The sequence below is a fragment of the Diceros bicornis genome, chromosome 18 (genome assembly GCF_020826845.1).
Source record: "Diceros bicornis minor isolate mBicDic1 chromosome 18, mDicBic1.mat.cur, whole genome shotgun sequence".
Lineage (NCBI taxonomy): Eukaryota > Metazoa > Chordata > Mammalia > Perissodactyla > Rhinocerotidae > Diceros > Diceros bicornis.
In genome coordinates this window covers 25,267,072-25,290,795 of record NC_080757.1, presented here as the reverse complement: position 1 = coordinate 25,290,795, position 23,724 = coordinate 25,267,072, and the positions used below count along the sequence as shown (strand labels likewise).

The window sequence follows — 23,724 nt, the reverse complement described above, 5'->3', positions numbered from 1 at the left end:
CTGGAAGAGTGTATACCAAAATGTTAACTGTTTATTTAACATGGTGGGAGCTGGTTTTCACATTATTTTTGCTCATGTGAATTTTCTGATTTTTTCTTTAGAATGAACTTGTATTACTCATATACTAAAAAATGAATAAAGAGGCCACACAGGCAGAATGTGTAAATGAATTCTAAAAGACATTGGGCAAATTTATGCAAGACAGAATTCTAAACAGATGTAACAGCATAATGGTTAAGATAAACCACAGTTTGAATCACCTTCCTCAACACTTTCTGGCAGTATGATCCCAAATTATTTAAAAGCCAGAGTCTAAATATCTTCACTTGGAAAATGGGGATAATAATAGTGTCTACCTCATAAGGTTGTTTTTGAAGATTAAATGAGACCATGTATACAACCTCCTTTGAACAATGCCAGGCATGCAATAAATACTCGACAAATGGTAGCTATTATAATAATTAGTAGTAGTAATAAGAGATGTTGGGACATACCTAGCCCTCAAGATTGACATCAGAGTGGCCCACCACATCCTCTCATCATTGCGCCTCAATCTGGGCCTCTGAAGCCCAAAGAGGGGATGGTTCTTTCCAAAGGAGGTAATTGCGACGTTCCAGGAGCATCTGAATAAAACGTACCCTGTTTACCCTTAAACCATTCAGTCAGTCTGGTTAATCCATGGGCAGCACTGCAAGACCTGGACTGGAGAGGCGGCCACTGCTCGCCGTCCTTGGGCCCAGTCCCTCAGCCTCAATTTCCTTTGCTGCAACAGGGGTGGGGGGTGGGAATGTTAAAAACACAAAAGCAGGACAGTACCGGCCCGCTCCACCTCACCGCCCTCTGGAGGGGATCAAACGGCACCACGCACCGGCAAACGTCTGGCGACCGGCAACGCGCCTCACGGGAAAACTGATAACTGGTCGGACTCAAGGGTTAGGCCAGCTGCTCAGCCCCATCCTCCCAGGCCTCTGCGGGAGGACAGCGACGGGCACGCGGCGAGGGCCCGGACAGGGGCTGAGGGGGCGGCGGCAGGCGCGCGGCACGCGGCGCGCTCGCGCCTGCGCCGCTCGGGAGCGAGCACGCAGCCCCAGGGGCGCGCGCGGCTGGCGGCTCCACGGCGCGGAGGAGGGGGACGCGGCGAGGTGAGGCACGAGGCACTGTAGGGCGGGCGGTGGCGGGTGCGAGCCCCTTTAGGGGGACGAGGGGGAGGCGGGGACCGCGAGGTGCGGCGCGGGAGGGGCGCTGCGGGTTCCGGTGGCCGGAGAGACGCGGGGGGTGTGGAGGCGGCAGGCGCCAGCCACGCCGGCTGTGGGGGAGGGCGGTGCGGGACTCCGCATGACCTCTTGGGCCCCGCCCCGCGGCGAGCCTGTCGCGTCCCGCCCTCTGGGCGGCCCCGCAGGAGCCCAGCCTCGGTATTCCTGTCTGTGCAATGGGGCGCGTAGCTGCGCTGGTAACTGCCACGGTGTGTCCTGCCCCTGACCCATGTTTCCCATTGAGTTTTCAAGTAGGCCTTCCAAAGTAAATATTTCAGCTCCGTTTCAGAGCTGAGGCTGTCTGAGGCTCAGGTAAAATGGCTTGGCCGAGAATATACAGCTAATAAGGAACGCAGTGAGGATTTGAACCTTGTCTGCAAAACTCCAAAGCCTACACCTGTCCTTTGCACCACACTGAGTGCTGTTCTTCACAGTACCTTCCTTCCTCCTCCCACTAACTTCTTTGAATGTGGCAAATGTTAATTTGGAGCTAGCACCCGTTCTTTCATGGATGTTAGTGTCAGAAATGGCTCAGGAGAAGAAATGAGAGGAAAACAGAAGGTTCTGCTCGTTGCAATATTGTGCTTATGACATGGAGTGTTTACCAGACTGTGTCTACATCCTTTACTTGAAATTTCTATTAACCTGTTGAAACAGCACTGCTGTTCCCTACCTGTAAGACGTTGTGCAAGTATCATTCTTTCAGAGCATCCTTTCCTTCTTTGAAAAAGCAGCATGCCTCAGAAGGTTGTGAGGATTCAAAGAGAGAATCCACATAGAGTGGTACCACAGTATGTGGCATGTGAGAAAAGTTCAATAAATGTTGGCCATTATTTTATTATACTGAGCGCATAATACCCCGTGCTAAACTCATTTTTCTTCAAAGACTAACTTTTCCTGGGACTAGAGCAGAGGGAGAACCATCCCACTCCAGCCTACCCCCAAAAAAGACCAGTTCATTGACAGCCATGTTATTTGAGTGTTGCGTACGCTTAGTGATGAATTATTCCCCAAGCTAAAAATATCAGATGAAAGAAGTCACTCCAGGAGAACTAAAGATGAATTAAACTTTTATAGGACTAACATTTGCCCATCACATTTGTGTTTATTGAGTTCTTCCTCTGTGCTTGGTACTTTAAGGCATACAAATTTGTACTGGATGTAGTCCCTGCTTTCATTTAGTCTAAAAATGGGGGAAATTCAGAATTTCAGCATTCAGAAATAATCCTCAGAAAGTAGAATGTGAAAAATGCCAGAAAAGAGATAGATGAAAAGCTATGGGAGTTTAGAAGAAGGAAGGATGTTTTCTTGGCTTAGTGTGAAATATGATTTCATTTCTGCCTTCAAGAAGATCTTTGTAGGGGCCGGCCCGGTGGCGCAAGCGGTTAAGTGTGCGTGCTCTGCTGCAGCGGCCCGGGGTTTGCGGGCCGGATCCCGGGCACGCACCAACGCACCGCTTGTTGAGCCATGCTGCGGTGGCGTCCCATATAAAGTAGAGGAAGATGGGCGTGAATGTTAGTCCAGGGCCAGTCTTCCTCAGCAAAAAAAGAGGAGGATTGGCAGATGTTAGCTCAGGGCTGATCTTCCTCACAAAACAACAAAAAAAAGATCATTGTACATTGTACATACCTATTAAATTTTGTTCAGAGAGTAAATTAGTGAACAAGTGTATGTCATAACAGATAGAATTCCTTGGTTTCTAGTAACAGAAACTCATTCATGTTGAAGTATTATTGGAAAGAGAAATGAGGGGAAAAAACTAAACAGTTGAGCCACCCTTGGAGATGAGGATCTGAACAGCCAGAACTCATGGACCAAATTCTTTGACTAGTGAATGACTGAGCTTCAACTGCCTTCTGTCCTTATATGTCTTACTCAGGATTCAGATTTCTGTAAGAAGAGATCTGGTTGCTTTAGCTGCTCTGGGGGCAGGGGATGGAGTATTATGATTGGCAACCCCGCCAGAACCATATGAAATGTGGGAAAGTCAGTTTCTCAAAGGAAAGAGGGCTAAGCGGAGAAGTGATGCTGGGCAGAGAATACCAATAGTTGTTTATTGGAGGTACGTAGCCTTTATAGAGGGCTTACTATGGGCCAGGCACTATGGTATATTATTTATGTGGATTTTGATATTTAATTGTCACAACAACTCCAGGAGGTAGATGCTATTATATCATACCCATTTTACAGAGGAGGAAACGGGCTTTATCTATAGAATGATTTGCTTAGCATTATAAAGCTAGGATGTGGTAGAATTGAGTATGTTGCCTTATCTTCTCTTTATCTTGTCCCTTTGAATTATTTCCTGATCCATGTGCCACTTTTGTTTGTTCATAGGGGTCATCAAGCTTTGGTGTATGTGTTGGCCATTTCTGAAATTTCCTTGAAGGAGCGCTGCATTGAGGAAGATCAAAGCAGCAGTTTTTGCCAATTAGGGCATGGACCGTTTGGGTTCCTTTAGCAGTAAGTACTGTGGGAACAAGTCCCAGGTGAATATTAATAGCAAACTGAAATGGAAGCTGATCAGAGAAGAAAAATAAGCACTTTGAAGTTCAAGCTCTGTGAATCTGATCCTAAAGGATTAAAAGTATCAAATCAAAATAAAATCAACCGATACTTATTGATTGCCCGCTGAACACATGACACAAACATATCACCCTAGGTCTTATAAGAAAACTAAGCTCAGATGGACCAGGCATAGTATGATTAACCTGCAGTTAGACTTAAAAAAACAGTTGGATTTCTCATTAGAACCAATAACATATTTCAGATGCCTTGATAGGAAAGAGTCAGTGGTAGAATAAAGGAAGTGCCACCCTGCCTTTTTAGATGGAACTTGGGTTCTAAGAGTAAACCACAGTGTAATAATAATGCAGAGAATTATGGTGTGTGTGTGAAATAAATTCAGGCAGCCACAACTATGGAGAAAACAATATACTGCTTTTTCTGAATTCTGAAGGTAAGACATAGAAATAGAAATCCATTTTTATTTTTTTTATTTTTTTTTTGTGAGGAGATCAGCCCTTAGCTAACATCCGCCAATCCTCCTCTTTTTTTTTGGCTGAGGAAGACGCCCTGGGCTAACATCGGTGCCCATCCTCCTCCACTTTATATGGGACGCCGCCACAGCATGGCTTACCAAGCAGTGCGTCGGTGCGCGCCCGGGATCCGAACCAGCGAACCCCGGGCCGCCGCAGCGGAGCGCGCACACTTAACCGCTTGCACCACCGGGCCGGGCCTGAAATCCATTTTTAGATGTTAGTAGTGTCCCAATGAGAAAAATCAGAAAGACACTTTTGGGGTGTTGTTTCCTCTTGAGCAATTTCTTAAAGGGGCTTTAATTTACTCTTTCATCACACTCCCTCTATAAATTTGGGACAGAATGGAGGCTTCAAACGTATCTAGTTCAAATCTCTCATTTTACACATGGAGAAAGAACCTAAATGAATTGTCCCAATGCTGAGAGTGTAAACATATATATATATTTATGTATGTATATATTTATATTTATTCATTTATATATATGTTTATAGATAGACACACCCCATTTTTTTTTTCAGTCATTTGAGGGTATGTCATGACATATATCTTGGCCCTTTACCTGTGGGTACTTTAGTGTTTATTTCCTAAGAATAGGAATATTCTATTATATAACCTCAGAAAGTTATCAACTTTAGTTAAATTTAACATTGATGAAATACTTTTATCTAACCTACCATCTGTATTCCAGTTTTGTCAGCTGACTCAGTAATGTCCTTTGTGGTGTTCTTTTCTTTCCAGTACAGGCTACTGTCAGGGGTCAGGTGTTAGATTAAGTTGCTATTTCTCTTTAGTCTCCTTTAAACTGAAACATCTCAACAGCCTTTGTCTTTAGTGACATTGACACTTGTGAAGAATACAGGCCCTTTCCTCCCTCTTTTTTAAAATAGAGGTTTCTCATTTTGAGTTTGTCTGGTCTTACTCTACCCCTTATTGGTGATGTTAATTTTGAAAACCCGGTCAAGGTGTCTGTTTGAGTTCTCCACTGTATAATTTCTGTTTTTTCCCTTGCATGTAATAAGCAGCCCATAGAGAGACACTTTCAGGCCATAAAATATCCTGCTCCTCATCAAAATTTCTTTCTAGATTTAGCATCCATTGATGATTTTTGCCTGATCTAATCTTTACTGTAATGGTTGCAAAATAATGATCTTCCACCCCAAATCCAGCACTCAATTCACATTTACTAGTTAGCACTTAACATTCTACTATAATTGAGACCTCCTGTCTCCCTTGCTTATATGCTAATTTATTTATTATATGAATTCCTATTTTTTCACTGGTTTATACTTATCATACTTAATTATTTTTGTTCTCTGGTTGTCCCAGTTTGACCACTGTGAGTCCCTTCAAGCATCCTTGTGACATAGCCCCCATGATTTTTTTGAACATCTCCTTACATTTTGGCATGCTACATATTCCGTGTGCATCTTGTACCTCCTCTGCCTCAGCCCGGGAATCAGCCATTTCTCTGAGGAGCCTTGGTTCCTTTTAGAGTGAAATGATGTTAGAGACCAAGATCTGGTTATTGCTCATTGCTGCTAGATTGTCTTTGCATCTTGGCTCTTTTGGCCCACAGAGCTAGGAAATATATGTGCATATATGCTGTATACATACATATCAAGAAAAGTACATATTCACGTATACATGCGTATAGCCGTACATATACTTTTTTAGAAACCATGCGTTCATAGTGATACTTCCAATTCATCTTCATAGGCTTTTTTTGTTTTGTTTTCCCCCAAAAAAGCCTTGTTTTGTTTTGTATGTCCTTTCCTCAGTGAGAACCTGGCACCCAACAACATCAGCACATTTACTTATTTGCTCCGTCATCCAAAATTTCAGAATTGGTTTGCACATAGCACTACATAAAACAGACCTACTTCAACAAGTTCAGGATTTGTTTGCAATTCTCCCCTGTGTCACCCAAGACTGAAGATATACTGTTAAATATTCATAAGTTACTTGGATTTGTTCTTTTTTGTTTTCCTTCTTCAGTGTGGTTATAGTATTCTTTTGAAATACTGTTGGGTTTATCTATTCATTCCGCTTTCAGCTTTCCCTTCCCATATTTACTGATTTAATTTTTTTATATTGTAGAACATAAATATGCTTCCAAAAGTCAAAACTATACAAAAAGATAAATTTGGAGAATTGTCACTCCTTCCTGTATCTCTTCTACTCCATTCTATGTCCCCTCCCCCAACCCTTTGCAGGTGTCCAACTTGATTGTTTTCTAGTTTACCTGTCCTTTATTTCTTTTTTGCAAAGATAAGCAGCATATATATGGGTTTTTTTATTTTCCTTAATTTCTTACAGGAAAGACAGCATACTATGTATGCTCTATTGCACTTTGGTTTTCTTCACTTAATAGTATCTCCTGGAAATATTATATTAGTTTATAGAGATTTTCTCATTCTTTTTTAATATTTTCATAGTACTCCATTGTGTGGGTATACCATAGTTTGTTCAACTGCTCTCCAATGCTTGGGCGTCTAAGTAGTATTTTACAATTACAAATAATGTTCTAATGCATTCCCATCAGCAATATATGAGAATACCTATTTCCCCATGGCCTTACTAAGAAAGTGTATTATTAAGCTTCTGAATTTTAGCCAGTCTAATGGGTGAGAAGTTATATCGCAGTATAAATTTCTCTTATTATGAGGAAGTTGAATGTCTTTTCATGTGTTTAAGGGCTATTATTATATCGTTTTTTTTCTAATTATCTCTTCATGTCTTGTGCAGTAGTATTTTTGGTCTGTTTTTTCCTCTTAATTTTAAAAGTTCTTTGTATATTAGAGACTTTAACCTTTTGCAATATGTTTGCAAATATTTTCTTCTACTTTATTTGCTTTTTTACTTTGCTTATGGTGCTTTTTGCCAAAAGGGTTTTTTGTTTGTTTTGTTTATGCAGTCAAATTTATTAGCCTTTTTTTTTTTTTTTTTGGTGAGGAAGATTAGCCCTGAGCTAACATCTGATGCCAATCCTCCTCTTTTTGCTGAGAAAGATTGGCCCTGGGCTAACATCTGTGCCCATCTTTCTCTACTTTATATGGGATGCCACCACAGCATCCCATATAAAGTAGAGGCTTGACAAGCGATGCGTCAGTCTGCGCCTGGGATCCGAACCTGCAAACCCCCCAGGCCACTGAAGCAGAGCGCACGAACTTAACTGCTACGCCACCGGGCCTGTCCCCTGTTAGCCTTTTATTGTCCCTGGATTTTGAATGATGGTATAAAAGCCTTTCTCTATTCCTAAGTTATGGAAAAGTTCTGGAATACCTTTGTGAAGGACACTTTAGCTATATGTATCAAAAACTCTCTATACACTCAACAGTTCTAATTCTAGGAAAATACATATCCGGAGGAACAAAATGTGAAATGTTATATATACAAGACTGTTGATCTCAGCATTCTTTTTTTTTTTTTTTTCATTTTAGTGTTTCTAGTAATGACTTTTTTTATTGAGGTCATAATAGTTTACAACATTGTGAAATTTCAGTTGTACATTATTATTTGTCAGTCACCATATAAATGTGCCCCTTTACCCCTTGTGCACACCTCCAACCCCCTTCCCCTCTGGTAACCACCAAACTGTTCTCTTTGACTGTGTGTTAGTTTATCTTCCACACATGAGTGAAATCATACGGTGTTTGTCTTTCTCTGTCTGGCTTATTTCGCTTAACATAATACCCTCAAGGTCCATCCGTGTTGTTGCAAATGGGAGGGTTTTGTCTTTTTTTATGGCTGAGTAGTAGTCCATTGAATATATATACCACATCTTCTTTATCTAATCCTCAGTCGCTGGGCACTTGGGTTGCTTCCGCTTCTTGGCTATAGTGAATAATGCTGCAGTGAACGTAGGGGTGCATAAGTCTCTTTGAATTGTTGATTTCAAGTTCTTTGGATAAATACCCAGTAGTGGGATAGCTGGGTCATATGGTATTTCTATTTTTAATTTTCAGAGAAATCTCCATACTGTTTTCCATAGTGGCTGCACCAGTTTGCATTCCCACCAGCAGTGTATGAGGGTTCCCTTTTCTCCACAATCTTTCCAACATTTGTTATTTTTTGCCTTGGTAATTATAGCCATTTTAACGGGTGTAAGGTGATATCTTAGTGTAGTTTTGATTTGCATTTCCCTGATGATTAGTGATGTTGAACATCTTTTCATGTGCCTTTTGGCCATCTCTATATCTTCTTTGGAAAAATGTTTGTTATATCCTCTGCCCATTTTTTGATCGGGTTGTTTGGTTTTTGGTGTTCAGTTGTGTGAGTTCTTTATATATTTTAGAGATAAACCCCTTGTTAGATATATGATTTGCAAATGTTTTCTCCCAGGTGGTGGGTTAAGACTGTTGATCTCAGCATTCTTTATAATAGTGAAAAATTAGAAACAACATAAATGCCCACCAGTAGGGAACTGGTTAGATTAGTTGTTCTCAACTTTCTGAGACCTAGTGATTTCTTTTTATAATATTTTTAAAGCCCCTTTTACTGTTTGGCAATGAAATACGTAGATAATATGATTTCAAAAAAATAAAAGTAATAATGCCCTAACTATAATACAAAGGATAAATAAAAGAGAAGTAATTTATAATGAAATAATGCAATTTATAATAAAATATGTATCTTCATATGTTTAGACGTGATTACAGTAGAAGACATCATGACTTAAGTAGTCAGATGCTTGCACCCATATGTTGAATCACTGTGCATCTTACAACTACAAATGCACAATGATTTGTGTGTGTTGTATTGGTGACTCAGAAATTCCACAGCCTTCAACGATTCTTGGTAAAGTTCCAAACAAAACAAGATAAAACCCTCTAGAAGTACATGCCATTGCCTTCCTGGAAAATTCAATATATATTAAAACTATCAAAAAACATCTTGTTTTATATGTAATATGCAATTAGGTTCTGGGTCATGTAACTATGAACAGGTTTTTCACTTACTTGGGTGTCTGGTGGGATGTTTGAAAGTTGTGCTGGATGCACGCCAATTCTTTGTTGTATAAGAATGTGTTGAGCATTGCAGGATATCTGGCATCCCTGGTCCCTGCCTGCTAAATGCCAATGATGCTCCCTAGTCATCGTGGCAACAAAAAAAAATCTCCGATTCCCAAAATGCCTTCCTAAGGGGCTTTTTGAAAACCATTAGGTCAGATAATTGATATAATGGAGTATTATTCATCCATTAAAAAGAATGAGGAAGATCTGTGTATACTGTCATGTATATTGTCAAGTGAAAAAAACAGGCTACAAAACATCGTTTATAGTATCTCACTTTTGTTAAAATATATACACACATATAGAAGAAAGGCTGGAAATCAAAATGTTAATAGAGTGTGACTTATACTTTCTGCTTTTATTGTCTAAAATTTTTAAAACTATAAATTGGATTATTCTTCCAAAATAATTACTTCTTCTTGACATAAGGGTTTAAAAGCTCTTTATTTTGGTCAGTGACTGATTTTTTTTCTGAGGAAAGGAAAACAAGCTTATATCATTAAAATAAAAGGATGTGAGGAAGAAGGTAATTTGGTAAAAATTGGCATCTAGCACTTAATATAAAACAATTTTTGTTCTTCCATGTCAAAATTTAAAATGGGACAAGGCGGGTAGTTGCTATTCCATATATTTATTTTGAAGCTATTGCTAGAAAGATTATATTTCTTTCCCTGTCATTCTCCTCCAGGTCTTCATTTAGAAACAAATGAAAAGAATAATCACCACTTGAAGGAGGGAAAGGTGCCTTGAAGAGTATTTCTTGGACTTTAGGAAGGAAAATGCTATTACAGAAAGTGAGAAATCCTGCCCCAGGCTAAACAGATTAAGTCCCTTCATCTACCTTCAAAGCCTGTGTTTTCTTAGACTCCTGCTGTTGATCACAGAGAACAGCTCTGCTAGGTTGCCGTGACTCAAGAGAGGCAGAGTTTGGGGCAACTGGGGACACACATATCTGCATTTTTATGGCTTTAGAGAGTTTGGATTGTACCCCTTGCCTTAATATTTCAGAGACAATACTGTCATTGGAACTGGAGAAGGTCTGCTATGTTCTTTGCTTACCGTGGGAGAAAGGGAGGGAGCTTTCCTGGGTTTAAATCCCAACTTAAATATAAAGTAGGGGCCGGCCCTGTGGCTTAAGCGGTTAAGTGCGCGCACTCCGCTACTGGCGGCCCAGGTTCGGATCACGGGTGCACACCGACGCACCGCTTGTCAGGCCATGCTGAGGCGGCGTCCCACATACGGCAACTAGAAGGATGTGCAACTATGACATACAACTATCTACTGGGGCTTTGGGGAGAAAAAGGAGGAGGATTGGCAATAGATGTTAGCTCAGAGCCGGTCTTCCTCGGCAGAAAGAGGAGGATTAGCATGGATGTTAGCTCAGGGCTGATCTTCCTCACAAAAAAATAAATTAAAAAAAATAAATAAAGATAAAGTAGTATATCCTAAGACATATACTCCTTTGTCCTAAGACAAAGGAGTTTTTTCCCCCAAACTTTTTATTATGACAATTTTCAAACTTACAGAAAAGTTGAAAGAACTGTACAGTGATAACTTGTTGCCCACTACCTAGATTCAGCAATCATTAACATTTTGTCAGATTTGCTTAATCTGTAAATATATATGTATTGTATAGGTATGTGACATTTTTTTCCCCTGGAAAAATAAGTTGTGGGTATTATGAAACTTTCAGTTAAAAATTGTGTTTATAAATTTCTCTGCAGGGGCCATATCTACTTAAAGCTGTTTGAAACAGTAGATACACTGTAGGAAGGAATAAAGCTGCCCTGAAAGAAAAAGGAACATAATTTTTATTTTTTCTTGTTTGAAATAAGCTCATCTTGTCTCCATGAACTTTCCAGCACAGCGCACTGCCTGTGTAGTCGTCTGCAGATTTTCACCTTCTTGCACTTAAGATAATCATAAGAGGTTTTGAAGCTAGTATGTTTTTTTGTTTGTTCTAGATGATCCCTCTGATAAGCCACCTTGCCGAGGCTGCTCCTCCTACCTCATGGAGCCTTATATCAAGTGTGCTGAGTGTGGGCCACCTCCTTTTTTCCTCTGCTTACAGGTAACTCATTAAGTAGAGGCTTGCCTCTCCTAGCCTAGTTTTATGGGTATAGTAAATTCAGAGATGACTATCAGCTGCTCAGAGGGACCATACCTTATTAAATCTGTTGCTTCCAGTCAATCTTCTATTAAACATTTTAACAGTGAAATGTTGGGGAATAGAGCAGACGGATGAGATAGACTGTTGAATATTCCACATCTCTGTATCAACCTAATGCTTAACACTGTTTTTGCCAGTAGATTTAAAGTATTGGGGCTATAGGAAACAGAATTGGAGGATTATTCCTTTTGATAGCACCTACGACACTGTTTATTGTCTTATTGAAGAATGATCTTTGAAGCGGTAACAAACGAGGGATGATGTTTTTGTGTGTGATGATGGTAATAATAGTACTAATTGTAAGTGTTTACTCTGTGCCAGGCACTGTTTTGAGTACTTTACATGAATTAACCTTTAAATCATCACTACAACCCTGTGAAGTAAGTATGATTGGTATCCCCACTTCATAGAGGAAACTCAGGCAAAGAGAGGTTAAGTAATTTGCTGAAGGTCACACAGCAAATACCATACTTTATGGGATCCAAAATGCTTTTGGTGATAAGAAGCATTCCAATTTCAGAAATGTAAAAATGGCTGATAAAAGTTGTGATATGCTTTATATTATAAGATGAATCCTCGTTTCAGAGTTTTAAAATATGAAAAAATGGATGTCTTAGAATTGCTGAAATATGGTAACTATGGAGGCAGGATTCAAATTTAAGCAGTCAGATACCAGGGCTATGCTCTTATCAAAGGAGGAGTTGTCCTAGGAAAAAGTCTTTTTTCAGGTTGTTGTTTTTTATCTGTGAGGGCCACTGAAAAGCTGTGATCATGAATATACCCATCCTGTTGTGGCTGCAGACAAGATTAAATGAATTCTTAAAGACTCATCACAAGTAGACTACCCCTAAACCATCTTCTGTCCTTTAAGAAAGCATTTCAAAAAGTAGCTTTTTGATTAACTTAATTTGCCTTTCTTTTGCAGTGTTTCACTCGAGGATTTGAGTACAAGAAACATCAAAGTGATCATACTTATGAAATAATGGTAATGATGAAGTTGCAGGGAATTTCTGTTCACTTTTCAAGTATTATACTGGGAATTAGTCTTTTTTCTTCATCTCCAAGTATCTCTTTCCCTTTTCTCTCCTCCTTTTCTGAGTTAGGTAATCATTACCCAATAAGTTTTTTAGAGTTTCATGGATCTACTAAGGCATTTAAGTCTAAAAATCATTTTATGTACTCAGATTTTTGTTTCAAATTAGAAGGAATTTAAAGGAAGTACTTTTTGAGATTTAATGATGTAAGAATAAGAGGTATGCTACTGTTTAGATTTACTGATAAACGTATAGTAAAGTTGTTGTCGCTGTGTTTTGGCTAGTGGTGTTTTTATGTGGTTCCTGTGAGCAGTGGCGAAGTTTATGTCTGGCACTCCATCTCCTTGCCTTGGGGAAATTAGTTACCCTCTGATAAAATGAACATAGAGTGAATGATATAATATATAAAATCACTTTGAAGAGACAGACTGGCTTATAAGCCAGAATAAGACTTGGCTAAAATTTGATTGATGTATTTGCCACCTCTAAAGAAGGAATCAGAGGCAGATGTTGGTAGTGTCCCTCCAAGCTCTAGCCAGAGGAATGGACACTTTAATAAGGCAAAGTGAGTATTTGGTCTGCTTGGCAGGTATATATACCTTTGTTGAGATAGTTTTGTCAGTTATCAGAGCATAACTTCTAGTCCACCAAGTAGTTTTCTTACATTTGGCCTCCCATGTAGTTTTTCTTACAGGAAAGAATGCTGGCTGAGCATCTGCTTGACAGTAATAATTTCACATTGTAGATTAATCCATTGACACTTATATTAGTTTTCTAATATTGTTGCTGCCATAGCAAATTACCAAAAATTAAATGGCTTAAGACAACACAAATTTATCATCTTGCAATTCCGTAGGTCAGAAGACCGTTAGGCTCAGCTGGTTTGCTCCAGGTCCCATAAGGCTGAAATGAAGGTGTTGGGTGTCCTGGGCTTTATCTGGAGGCCCTGGGGGGATCTGCTTCCAGTGAACTTCCATTTTCATTCAGGTTGTTGACAGAATTCACTGCCATGAGCTTGTAGGACTGATGCTACTGTTTCCTTGTTAGCTGTTGGCCAGGACTTGCTCTCAGCCTCAAGGGGCTGCTGGCCCCCTTTCTCTATATTCAAAGCCTGCAATGGCAGGGAGTCCTTGAGGGGTTATTGATGAAATCTCTCTGACCTCTCTTTCTGCTTCTCTCTTGTGCTGAATCTTTCTGACTCTTCTGCCTCTCTTTTCTACTTTTAAGGGTCCGTGTGATTACATTGGGCCCACCTGGATAATCCAGGATACTCTATTTTAAGGTCAGTTGATTAGTACCTTAATCCCATCAACAAAGTCCCTTCGCAGCAATGTCTAGTTAGTGTTGGATTGAATATTCAAGGGACAGAAATCTTGAGGGAAAAGGGGGACATCTTTAGAATTCTGCGTACCACAGCACTGTAGTGTATCTACTTCAGTCTCTTAAAAGTTCGGAAAGGGTGAATCATCATCTCCGAGTCTGATTATTTGTGGAGTCCTCTTTAAGATGAGTTTCTGGGCCTTTAATGCTGAGAGTCAGTTACTGGTCCATAATGGATTAATCAAAGAAATGCTCTTTAGTAAGAATTCTTGGTAGCCAACTAGCTAGCCTTCCCGTACGTCTCTCTAAATGCCTTCAGTCTGCTAAATAGTTTCTTCACTAATTATAAGACTTGGAATAGATTTTTTTATATTAGACTTTGTTTTTTAGAGCAGTTGTAGCCTCACAGCAAAATTGAATAGAAAGTAGAGATTTCCCATATCTCCTGCCCTGACAAATGTATAGCCTCCCCCATTATCAACATCCCCCACCAGAGTGGTACATTCATTATAACTGATGAACCTACACTAACACCTCATTACCACCCAAAGTCCCTAGTTTATGTTAGAGTTCACTGTTGGTGTTGTACATTCTCTTGGTTTGTATAAATATCTAATGTCATGTATCCATCATTATAGTATACAGAGTAGTTTCATGGCCCTAAAAATCCTCTGTGCTCTGCCCGTTCATCCATCCCTTCCCCCAACCCCTGACAACCACCGATCGCTTTACAGTCTCCAGAGTTTTGCCTTTTCCAGAATGCCATATAGTTGCAATCGTACAGTATATAGCCTTTTCAGATTGGCTTCTTTCACTTAGTAATATGTATTTAAGTTTCCTCTATGTCTTTTCATGGCTTGATAGCTCATCTCTTTTTAGCACTGGATAATATTCCACGATCTGTATGTACCACAGTTTGTTTATCCATCCATCTACTGAAGGACATCTTGGTTGCTTCCAAGTTTTGGCAGTTATGAATAAAGCTGCTATAAACATCCATGTGCAGGTTTTTGTGTGGACATGAGTTTTCAACTCCTTTGGATAAAGACCAAGGAATGTGATTGCTGGGTCACATGATAAGAGTATGTTTAGTTTTGTAAGAACTGACAAACTGTCTTCCAAAGTGACTCTCATTTTGCATTCCTACCAACAGTGAGTGCAAATTCCTGTTGCTCCACATCCTTGCCAGCATTTGGTGTTGTCAGTGTTTCAGATTTTGGCCATTCTGTTAGGTATATACTGGTATCTTGTTGTTTTAATTGGTATTTCTCTGGTAACATATGATGTGGAACATCTTTTCATATGAATAAATTTTTTTCCTTTTGTTAATTGCAAAATGAATGAAGAGTTGGGAGAGTATAGTCAAAGTAGCTATGGCTTTGAATTCATTTCACCAAGGTTATCAGATCTTCAGAAAGCTGGTTTATTCTTTCCCAAATTCACACAAGAATGCCTAGAACCAGAATACAAATTTATTCATTTGAATTGTGAGAATGATTCCTTAAACGATAATTCAGTGTAAGTTGGGTCGATTGATGGTTATCCACTGGAGGAAAGCTGACCATGAGCTTTTTAGCTGTTCTGAGCACCATCCCTTCTGCATAATGCTGAAGGCACTGACCGAGTTTTACTCCAAGTCCACTTAATTCTTTGGATTACATCATCCTTTTCTCACATATTCAACACCCATACAAACACATTTCAGAATTCTGTCCTTTACTTTGGGGAGCTTTTAGAGGTTACTAACACTCCCTTTTTTCTGCCAGTCTTATCTGTTCCCAAACAAGGGGAAGAAGAGTCTTTCCTTCTGTAGGAATGATGACCAAATTTTGGCTTTTACACATGAAGCCACTAAAATCTTGACTTTTTTTGCATATCAAGCCTCAGAAAACTTTAAATGGTTTTCAGTACTTTTGTCATCTCACGGTGCTGTATTTTTGGAAGTTACTCATCCTGTGGTGGGTGGTGCATTAATCAAGATTTCTGAGTTCTATGCCTATTTTTGTCTTATAATTCTTAGAACCTTGAACAAGTCAAGGCACCTTTTTCTGCCACACCCTTTATACCAGTGATTCTTAAACTGTAGTGCATAAGAATCACTTAGGGCTTCTTAAAATTATAGATTCCTAGGCCCTGCTGTTAGCGATTCTGGTTTAGTAGGGCTGAGATTGGGTTCCAGAATTGAATAGCATTGATTCAACTTTAAGAAAAACTGCCTTATGCCCATTTATTTATTTATTTATTTATTTCATTTTATTTTTTTTGTGAGGAAGATCAACCCTGAACTAACATCTGATGCCAGTCCTCTTTATTCTGTGGCAAATTGGCCCTGGGGTAACATCCGTGCCCATCTTCCTCTACTTTATATGGGACGCTGCCACAGCATGGCTTGACAAGCAGTGTGTTGGTGCGCACCCAGGATCCGAACCAGCGAACCCTGGGCCGCTGAAGCGGAGCGCGCGCACTTAACCGCTGAGCCACTGGGCCGGCCCCCCATTTATTTTTTGGTGTAGAAAATCTTTCTCATTTATCTCGCAGTAAAGTTGGTGAGGGCTAATTAATATTCTAAAATACAGTTTTAGAAATAACATAGGCTCTTCAACTACGAGTTGTCTTATTTACATGTATTTATGGTACTTGCTAGATTGTGTGATTATTATGAATTTAATATAGACACAGACTGAAATTTCTCTCTTGGATCTTGTAGTACCTCATGTGCTGGGCATATTCATTGTATGTGCTCAGATAAAAATGTGTTGCTTATTAGTAGTGTTATTTCACAAATCATCACAGAGATTTTCTTTGTCATTAACAAAAGATGTAACAATTTCTGAATGCCTGTGTAATCTGAAGACCTCTTGTGTCACTTTTTTTTTAAACTTACAGAAAATTTCAAGCATACACTAAAATAGAAACAATGATGCTTCAGTTATCTATTGCTACCTAACAGGTACCTCAAAACTTCGTGGTTTAAAATAACCGTTTTATTATCTCCCACAGTTTTGTGTGTCAGGAATTCAGATTGGGCACAGAGAGGGTTGCTTTTGGTTCCGAGATGTGCTGGGGCTGGAGTCCGAGGGGCTTTTTTCACACTTCTGGCACCTCAGGATGGCTTGAATTGGTGGGAAGTTAGCTGGAACATCATAGCTGCCTGGGGCCTTGGTTCTTCTCTAGGTAGCCTTGGGGCCTCTCCTTCATGTGGCTTCTCCACACAGTCTTTCCAGCAAGGAGAATAGATTTCTTACATGGTGGTTCAGGGCTCCCAAGAGCACAAAAGTGGAAGCTGCTAGGCCCTCTTAAGCAAGTCACGGGTCTAGCCCATATTGAATGGGAAGGGACCACACAAAGATATGAATTCTAGGAGAAGTTCATCAGGGGCCACCATTGTAACCAACTACCACACGTAGTATAATAAGTTGCCGTATACTTGTCACTAGCTCTTAAAATTATCAACTCATAGCCTATCTTGTTTCATCTAACCCTCTACCTATCCAGATTATTTTGAAGCAAATCTCTCAGATATTATATCATTTCATCTATAAATGTTTTATTAAATCTCTCTAAAATTTAAAAGTAATTCAACTCACTTTTCACATTTCCCCAATCAATTTGTAAAAGCTTTTTTAAAAATCTCTGCACCCTTTTCCACCCCGGAAACAATCACTTCTGATTTCTATTACCATGGATCAGTTTTGCATATTTTAGAACTGCATGTAAATGGATTTATACTGTATGTACTCTTGTTTCTGTTTTTTTTTTTTCCACTCAGCATGTATTTGAGATTTATTCTTGTTGTGTATAGTAGTTCATTCCTTTTGTTACTGAGTAATATTCCATGGTGTGAATATAATGCAGTTTGTTTATCCATTCTCCTGTTGATGGACACCTGGGCTTTGCCTAGTTTTTGGCTATTGTGAATAAAGCTGCTATGAACATTCTAGTATGAGGCTTTCTGTGGACATATATTTTCATTTTTCTTGGATGAATATTTTAAGAGTGGAATTGCTGGGTCATAGAATACGTAATTATTTAACTTTTAAGAAACTGTCAAAAAGTTTCCTAAGTGGTTGTATCATTTTACACCTCCACTAGCAATGTATAAGATTTCTGATTGCTCCAGATGCTTGTCGACTTTTGATACTGTCAGTTTCTTCATTTTAGCTATTCTAATGGGTATCCTGAGTGTGTAGTGGTATCATAAAACTTTTTTTCTTTAACTGTTAGAGTTTGTTCTAATTGGGATACACATAAGATCCATACATTCCAATTGGTTGCCTCTTATTTTCTGTTTTGTGGGTTCTCCCTCTCCCTCTTCCCCTTTCCTCACTCTTTCTCATATTTCTTATAGTTTAGTTGATTTTTTAAAAACCTAGGGTATTTGACTTACAGATGTTAGTGTAGTTTGGATTTTGCTGTTCCTCGGTCTTCTATGTTTCTTATAAATTGGTGGTTACATATAGTGGCTATATCAGATTCATTTATGATCGTTGTCCAGATCTATTCGTCAGGGATTGCAAAATAGTTATCTTTTAGTTCTATCACTCCTTTTAATTTACGAGTTAAAATAATTCTATAAAAAGAAACTTCTCATCATTATCTATGTGGCCACCCTGAGATAAAGTTTGTACAGGAAAGGCAGGATAAATACCTGCTTATTTCCCCTTATTTACTGGTTTTGAAAATATGAGTTGGTTCCCTGGCATCCTCTAGATATTTAGAATATTTGATGTGTTTCAGTCCTTTGCAGTTATTATCCTTATTAATGCTCAAACTGTTCCAATTTTTGGTTAGTGGGAGCCTCTATAAGTTGACCTCTGAGTCCTTTTGACATGACCCTTACAGTCTTTGAGAGCTTCTTTGCTTTCCCGTATGACAAAATGTTCCAGTATCATCTTATACATTTCCTGACCCAAACCTGGAATCAGCTTTTCCTTCAAGGAGCCCTGGTTCCTTTAGTGGGAAATAGTATTTAGAGACTGCATGCTGAGCACTATAAGTGTTCATTGCTACTGGGTGGCTTGTTATTTCTAGACCTTTTTATTGAACAGTTTTAGGAAATTATTTTAAGACAAAATATATCATGAGTTCATACTAAAATTTTCAATTCAAATACAAGACTACAAGGTTTTTATATAACCTCATAGATCTTACTTCTGTATCTTTTTTTCCCCAAGCCACTGCCCAATGATTCCAACACAATCACTTATTTGCTTTACCCCATAACACATCCATATACAATAATCTCAGAATCACTATACCAGCACTACCGAAAACAGTTTAAGATCTTTTTCAGGCAGTTCCTTTTACTTTTAAGGTATATTCTGCTATAGATATATAGTCAAATTATTGGGTTTTAAAGTCACTTAGGGTAGTTTCTTTCTGTGTTATTATGCCTTAAGATTAATTCACAGATTTATTTGTTACATTTTGCTTTTTATTCTTATGATTTTAAAATTTAATAATTAATGTACAATATTTATGTTTTCAAAGTCAAATCTACAAAACAAGAAATATCCAAAGAGGTCTGGCTTCTCTCCCTGTCATTTTTTCACTGTTTTCTCCCTCACTCCCCCATGGGTAACTTTTTTTTTTAATGTATGGTTTTTTCTTCCGTTTTAAAAGAAGTAAATACACACATTTGTATTCCCCTCTTTCTTAGCTAAATGGGAATGTATTATAATATTTATCTCTACTTTTGTGCTAAGTTTAAAAAATATGTATTTCTACGTGAGTTACATGACATTTATGGTTGATAATATTTATTGGAGACCCTTGTAGCTAATGGTAGAAATAGGAGTGGGAGAGATGGACGACTAATGAGGATGTACTTCAGGTACTTCTCAATGCCATGAGAATGAAAGTCATTTGACTATAAATTAATATTACATTTGGGGTTGCGGGGTTCCATTTCTGTACCTGTTCTTAGGCAAAACTTTTTCCTCATTAGACCTCAGATTTTCCTGTTCTTGACCCCAGCTGGACTGCTCAAGAAGAAATGGCCCTTTTAGAAGCTGTCATGGACTGTGGCTTTGGAAATTGGTAAGAGCCTGGTATTAAAGGTTGTCCTGCCCTAGGGGGCTCAGAGAAGATGCTATTGAAGGGTAAAGGAAGAGCCTCAGAAAGAGAAGTTTGGAGGCCATATGTTGCTTTTCTGTTGACCCATGACTTAACAGACAAGCCCTCCTCCCCTCTGCACATTATTTTCCAAGGCTGAAATGCCTCACAGGGATATGGTTGTTTAGTGGTCCATGACTGGGCAGCTCTAAAAGGCCGCTTGGGATTTATCAACCCTGGGAAGGTTGGTTATTTCCTTTCTGAATAGTGGGGAAGTTTAGACTTATTAGTTATTGCTCCTTTCTCATTTTATGAATTTTTCTTGGCTATAGATGCCCTCATCATTTAAGTGAGTCAGACTTTAGGTAGATGGCCATAGCTTACCTGAGATTCAAGTTTGACAGGCTTCCTATTCACATTCCCTGTTTTTAGCTTGTAGATTCCTGCCTTAGTCCTAGCTTGGCAGAATTAAACAGTACTCATTGCTGTTACCCTGGGAGGCAACACCACTTAATAATAATAACACCACTTTCATTCTTTCCTTTTGGGAGTACTTTCACAATGATGGTTTGATTTTGTGAACTAGATAGCAGAGGCATTTTTTTTTTTTTTGTATATGAGGAAGATCAGCCCTGAGCTAACATCTGATGCCAATCCTCTTTTTTTTCCTGAGGAAGATTGGCTCTGAGCTAACATCCACACCCATCTTCCTCTATTTTATATGGGACGCCACCACAGCATGGCTTGACAAGCGGTGCGTTGGTGCGCACCTGGGATCTGAACCTGCGAACCCCAGGCCACCGCTGAAGGAGAGTGCACGCACTTAACCGCTTGCGCCACCGGGCCGGCCCTGGAGGCATTGTTAAATATATTTTGTTCATGAAGAATCTGAAGGGAGTTAAAATGATTTCTCATGATCACATAGCTTGTTAGTGAAGGACTTTTAAATAGATCTTCCCTGTTCTGACTCTTAACTAGATCTTCCCTGTCCTGACTTTCTAGTATGTACAATCTGTCCCGATATTAATAACATATACTCTGCTGCCTCTCTTATGTCCAGTGCCCTGAAGGAGACTTGAGTTTAGTTCACATTTTGTTTGTGTTCATTCATCCAGCATTTATTAAAGCATCATAAGATATTGTGTACTATGGGGAATACCAAAAAAGATAGAAAAATTGATCACTCACGAGGAGCTTGCTAGTCATCTTTGGCCTTTTTGGTTTTTCATTTTTTGCTTTCCATTCTAACACTCTAAAATGGGCTAATCCTCCCTGTTCCCCTTCCCTCTTAACAAAGACCACAAAAAAGACTATTATTTTTCTGTTTACTGTGGCTGAGGCACTAGGATTGGTGGTAAGGGTGCTAGAGCTAAGAATTGTGATATGTATCCTGCCCTCAAGATGCTCACAGTCTAGTAGGGGAATCAAAATATATATACAGGTGATTGAAGTGCACAAAGCAGAGCACAGTAATGCTTTAGGAGAAGGACAGATGAAGTGCTGAGGAAGAGAGAGGTTGAGAAGGGACTTGGAGAGATTTCACCTCTACCTCTCTACCATCTGGGCTGGAGTCAGAGTCTTGAGTACAGACTCTGGCTTTGTCACTTATGTGCTTTGTGTTCTTGAGCAAGTTTCTTAATCTCTGGGCCTCATTTTTTCATCTGTGAAATTGAGATAGTAAATACACCACACGGTTAATACCAGGATTAACTTAAATTATATCATGAGTGTTTCTAGTTTAGTACTTGGCCTATCGTAGGAGCTCTAGTAAAGAAATACTTGTTCGTGTGAAGTGTTTTGTAAACTATAAAACATTATGCAAATGTAAAACTATACTTATGTACATTTTGACTGTTCTGAGGTGGCTTATTTATTTATAGCACTTATTTCCCTCGGGAGGGAAATTTATAAATTTTCTAGTGATCCTCCTTTCTTTTGGTGGAAAGGAAAGGGCTTTTTAGATGTTGCTTCTATATCTTGGAATAGCAGGATTTGGAACATCAGATTACACCAATACTAGGCTTATATTTGTTTCATTGTTCTGCTGAACTTGTTCATTGTTCTGCATGATATCTCCATGATATCAGTTTGGAGGTATCAAATTCCAGACATTATATGGATGGGACTTGAAATAGGCGAGAACAAACCATGCTTTGATCATTGTTTACAAATGAGAGCACTACTTCCTTCTCTCTTTTCCTCACGCTCCTCTAGGCAGGATGTAGCCAATCAGATGTGCACCAAGACCAAGGAAGAGTGTGAGAAGCACTATATGAAGCATTTCATCAATAACCCTCTGTTTGCATCTACCCTGCTGAACCTGAAGCAAGCAGAGGAGGCAAAAACTGCTGACACAGCCATTGCATTTCACTGTAAGTGCCTCCCTGTATTGGTAAGAGATCCTTGGGCCCTGTTGAAGTAGCAGATAGACTGGTTTGATGATTTGGACAGCTCAAGAGCTTATGGAAGATAGGAGGAGTTGGCATGGCAGTTATTGAGAGTCAGGGCCGTAATGGGGCAAAAAGGGAATGTATTTCAGGGGTCAGAGTTCCGTTATGGATATCAGGGTGCCTGGATCAAGTGTGTAGTTCCACCCACTCTGAGGCTCTTGAACATATCAATTAACTTTAATGCTTGCTTCTGTAAGGTGAGATGTCCAAAATGAACCAAGCTTTCCATGCTTTTGTGATTACAAGCCTTTTCTACAATCCCTTTGGAGAGTCTAAGATTGTAGATATTAGTTACTTAAGAGAGTCTGGTATTTGACTCATTTTTATTAATCATCCTAGTTTTAAGTCCAAGAAGCAATTTGTTATTTTTGTTCACTTGGTTGTGGTAGTAATAGTGAACTTTTTTCTTTTTTTAAATCTCATGTGGCTGAGAGACTCTTGGGTCTTCTAACAAAACATAACCAAAACCATGATGTATTATAAATGGACATCTTTCCTGAATGACTCCCAGAGCACAAGTAATGAGATACGAATGTTTTCCTCCCCCCGGCCCTGTCTTTCCTCACACTCTCTAGAAACAGTTCCATAGCTGACTAAATCAAAGCCTGATGATACCTCCTATTTGGGTAACACTTTGGATGTTAGTGCTTTGTTCTCAAATCCATTAGATCATTTGTTTTTTTTTGAATAAGAGATTTCGTTCTTTCTTTTTTTTTGAGGAAGATTGGCCCTGCGCTAACATCTATTGCCAATCTTCCTCTTTTTCTTTTTTCTCCCCAAACCCTAGTATATAGTTATGTCTTATAGTTGTAGATCGTAGTTGTAGACTTGTAGCTCTTTTGTATGGGATGCTGCCTCAGCATGGCTTGATGAGCGGTGAGTAGGTCCGCACTCAGGATCTGAACCGGTGAACCCTGGGCCACCAAAGCAAAACGTGCGAACTTACCCACTACACCACCTGGCCAGCCCCCATTTGTTTGGTTTTTGGTTGTTTTTTTTTTTTTTTTTTTTTTTTTTTGGGTGAGGAAGATTGGCCCTCAGCTAATATCTGTGCCAGTCTTTCTCTACTTTGTATGTGGGATGCCGCCATAGCATGGTTTGATGAGTGGTATGTAGGTCCATGCCCAGGATCCAAACTGGCAAACCTGGGGCTGCTGAAGTGGAGATCGAGAACTTAACCACTATGCCACTGGGCTGGCCCCAGATCATTTGTTATTCATAGCTACCCAGTGAGATAAGCAGAGCAGGTGCTTTTGTTTTACTCATGAGGAAACTTGAGATTCAGAAAGGTTAAATAAATTTGTGCAAGGTCATGGGACTTGTGAATGTTAGAGCTGAAATTCAATTCCAGCTAACTTCCAAATCCAGTGGGGTTTTTTTTGTCTCTCA

The 23,724-nt window shown here is 39.4% G+C and overlaps 2 protein-coding genes across 7 annotated transcripts in view; one reads left to right on the top strand and one right to left on the bottom strand.

Moving 5' to 3' along the window:
* ACACA (acetyl-CoA carboxylase alpha) overlaps positions 1–984 on the bottom strand; it is a 277,171-nt gene extending 276,187 nt beyond the window's left edge. For 3 of the 4 annotated variants that reach the window (XM_058560445.1, XM_058560443.1, XM_058560444.1), the window contains exon 1: positions 495–984. The gene's annotated coding sequence lies outside the window, so the exon portion shown is untranslated. The remainder of the gene's footprint in view (positions 1–494) is intronic. The other variant, XM_058560441.1, reaches the window with a different exon arrangement.
* A 111-nt stretch (positions 985–1,095) lies between these two features.
* The window catches only part of TADA2A (transcriptional adaptor 2A), a 46,197-nt gene continuing 23,568 nt past the window's right edge, over positions 1,096–23,724 (top strand). Inside the window, exons 1-6 of one of the 3 annotated variants that reach the window (XM_058560452.1) lie at positions 1,096–1,142; positions 3,591–3,716; positions 11,272–11,378; positions 12,403–12,462; positions 19,779–19,870; positions 22,100–22,257. In XM_058560452.1, the coding sequence (XP_058416435.1) occupies positions 3,692–3,716; positions 11,272–11,378; positions 12,403–12,462; positions 19,779–19,870; positions 22,100–22,257 (442 nt within the window). In that variant the 5' untranslated portion in view covers positions 1,096–1,142; positions 3,591–3,691. Of the gene's footprint in view, positions 1,143–3,478; positions 3,717–11,271; positions 11,379–12,402; positions 12,463–19,778; positions 19,871–22,099; positions 22,258–23,724 lie in introns of those variants that run through there. The other 2 variants (XM_058560454.1, XM_058560455.1) reach the window with 2 other exon arrangements.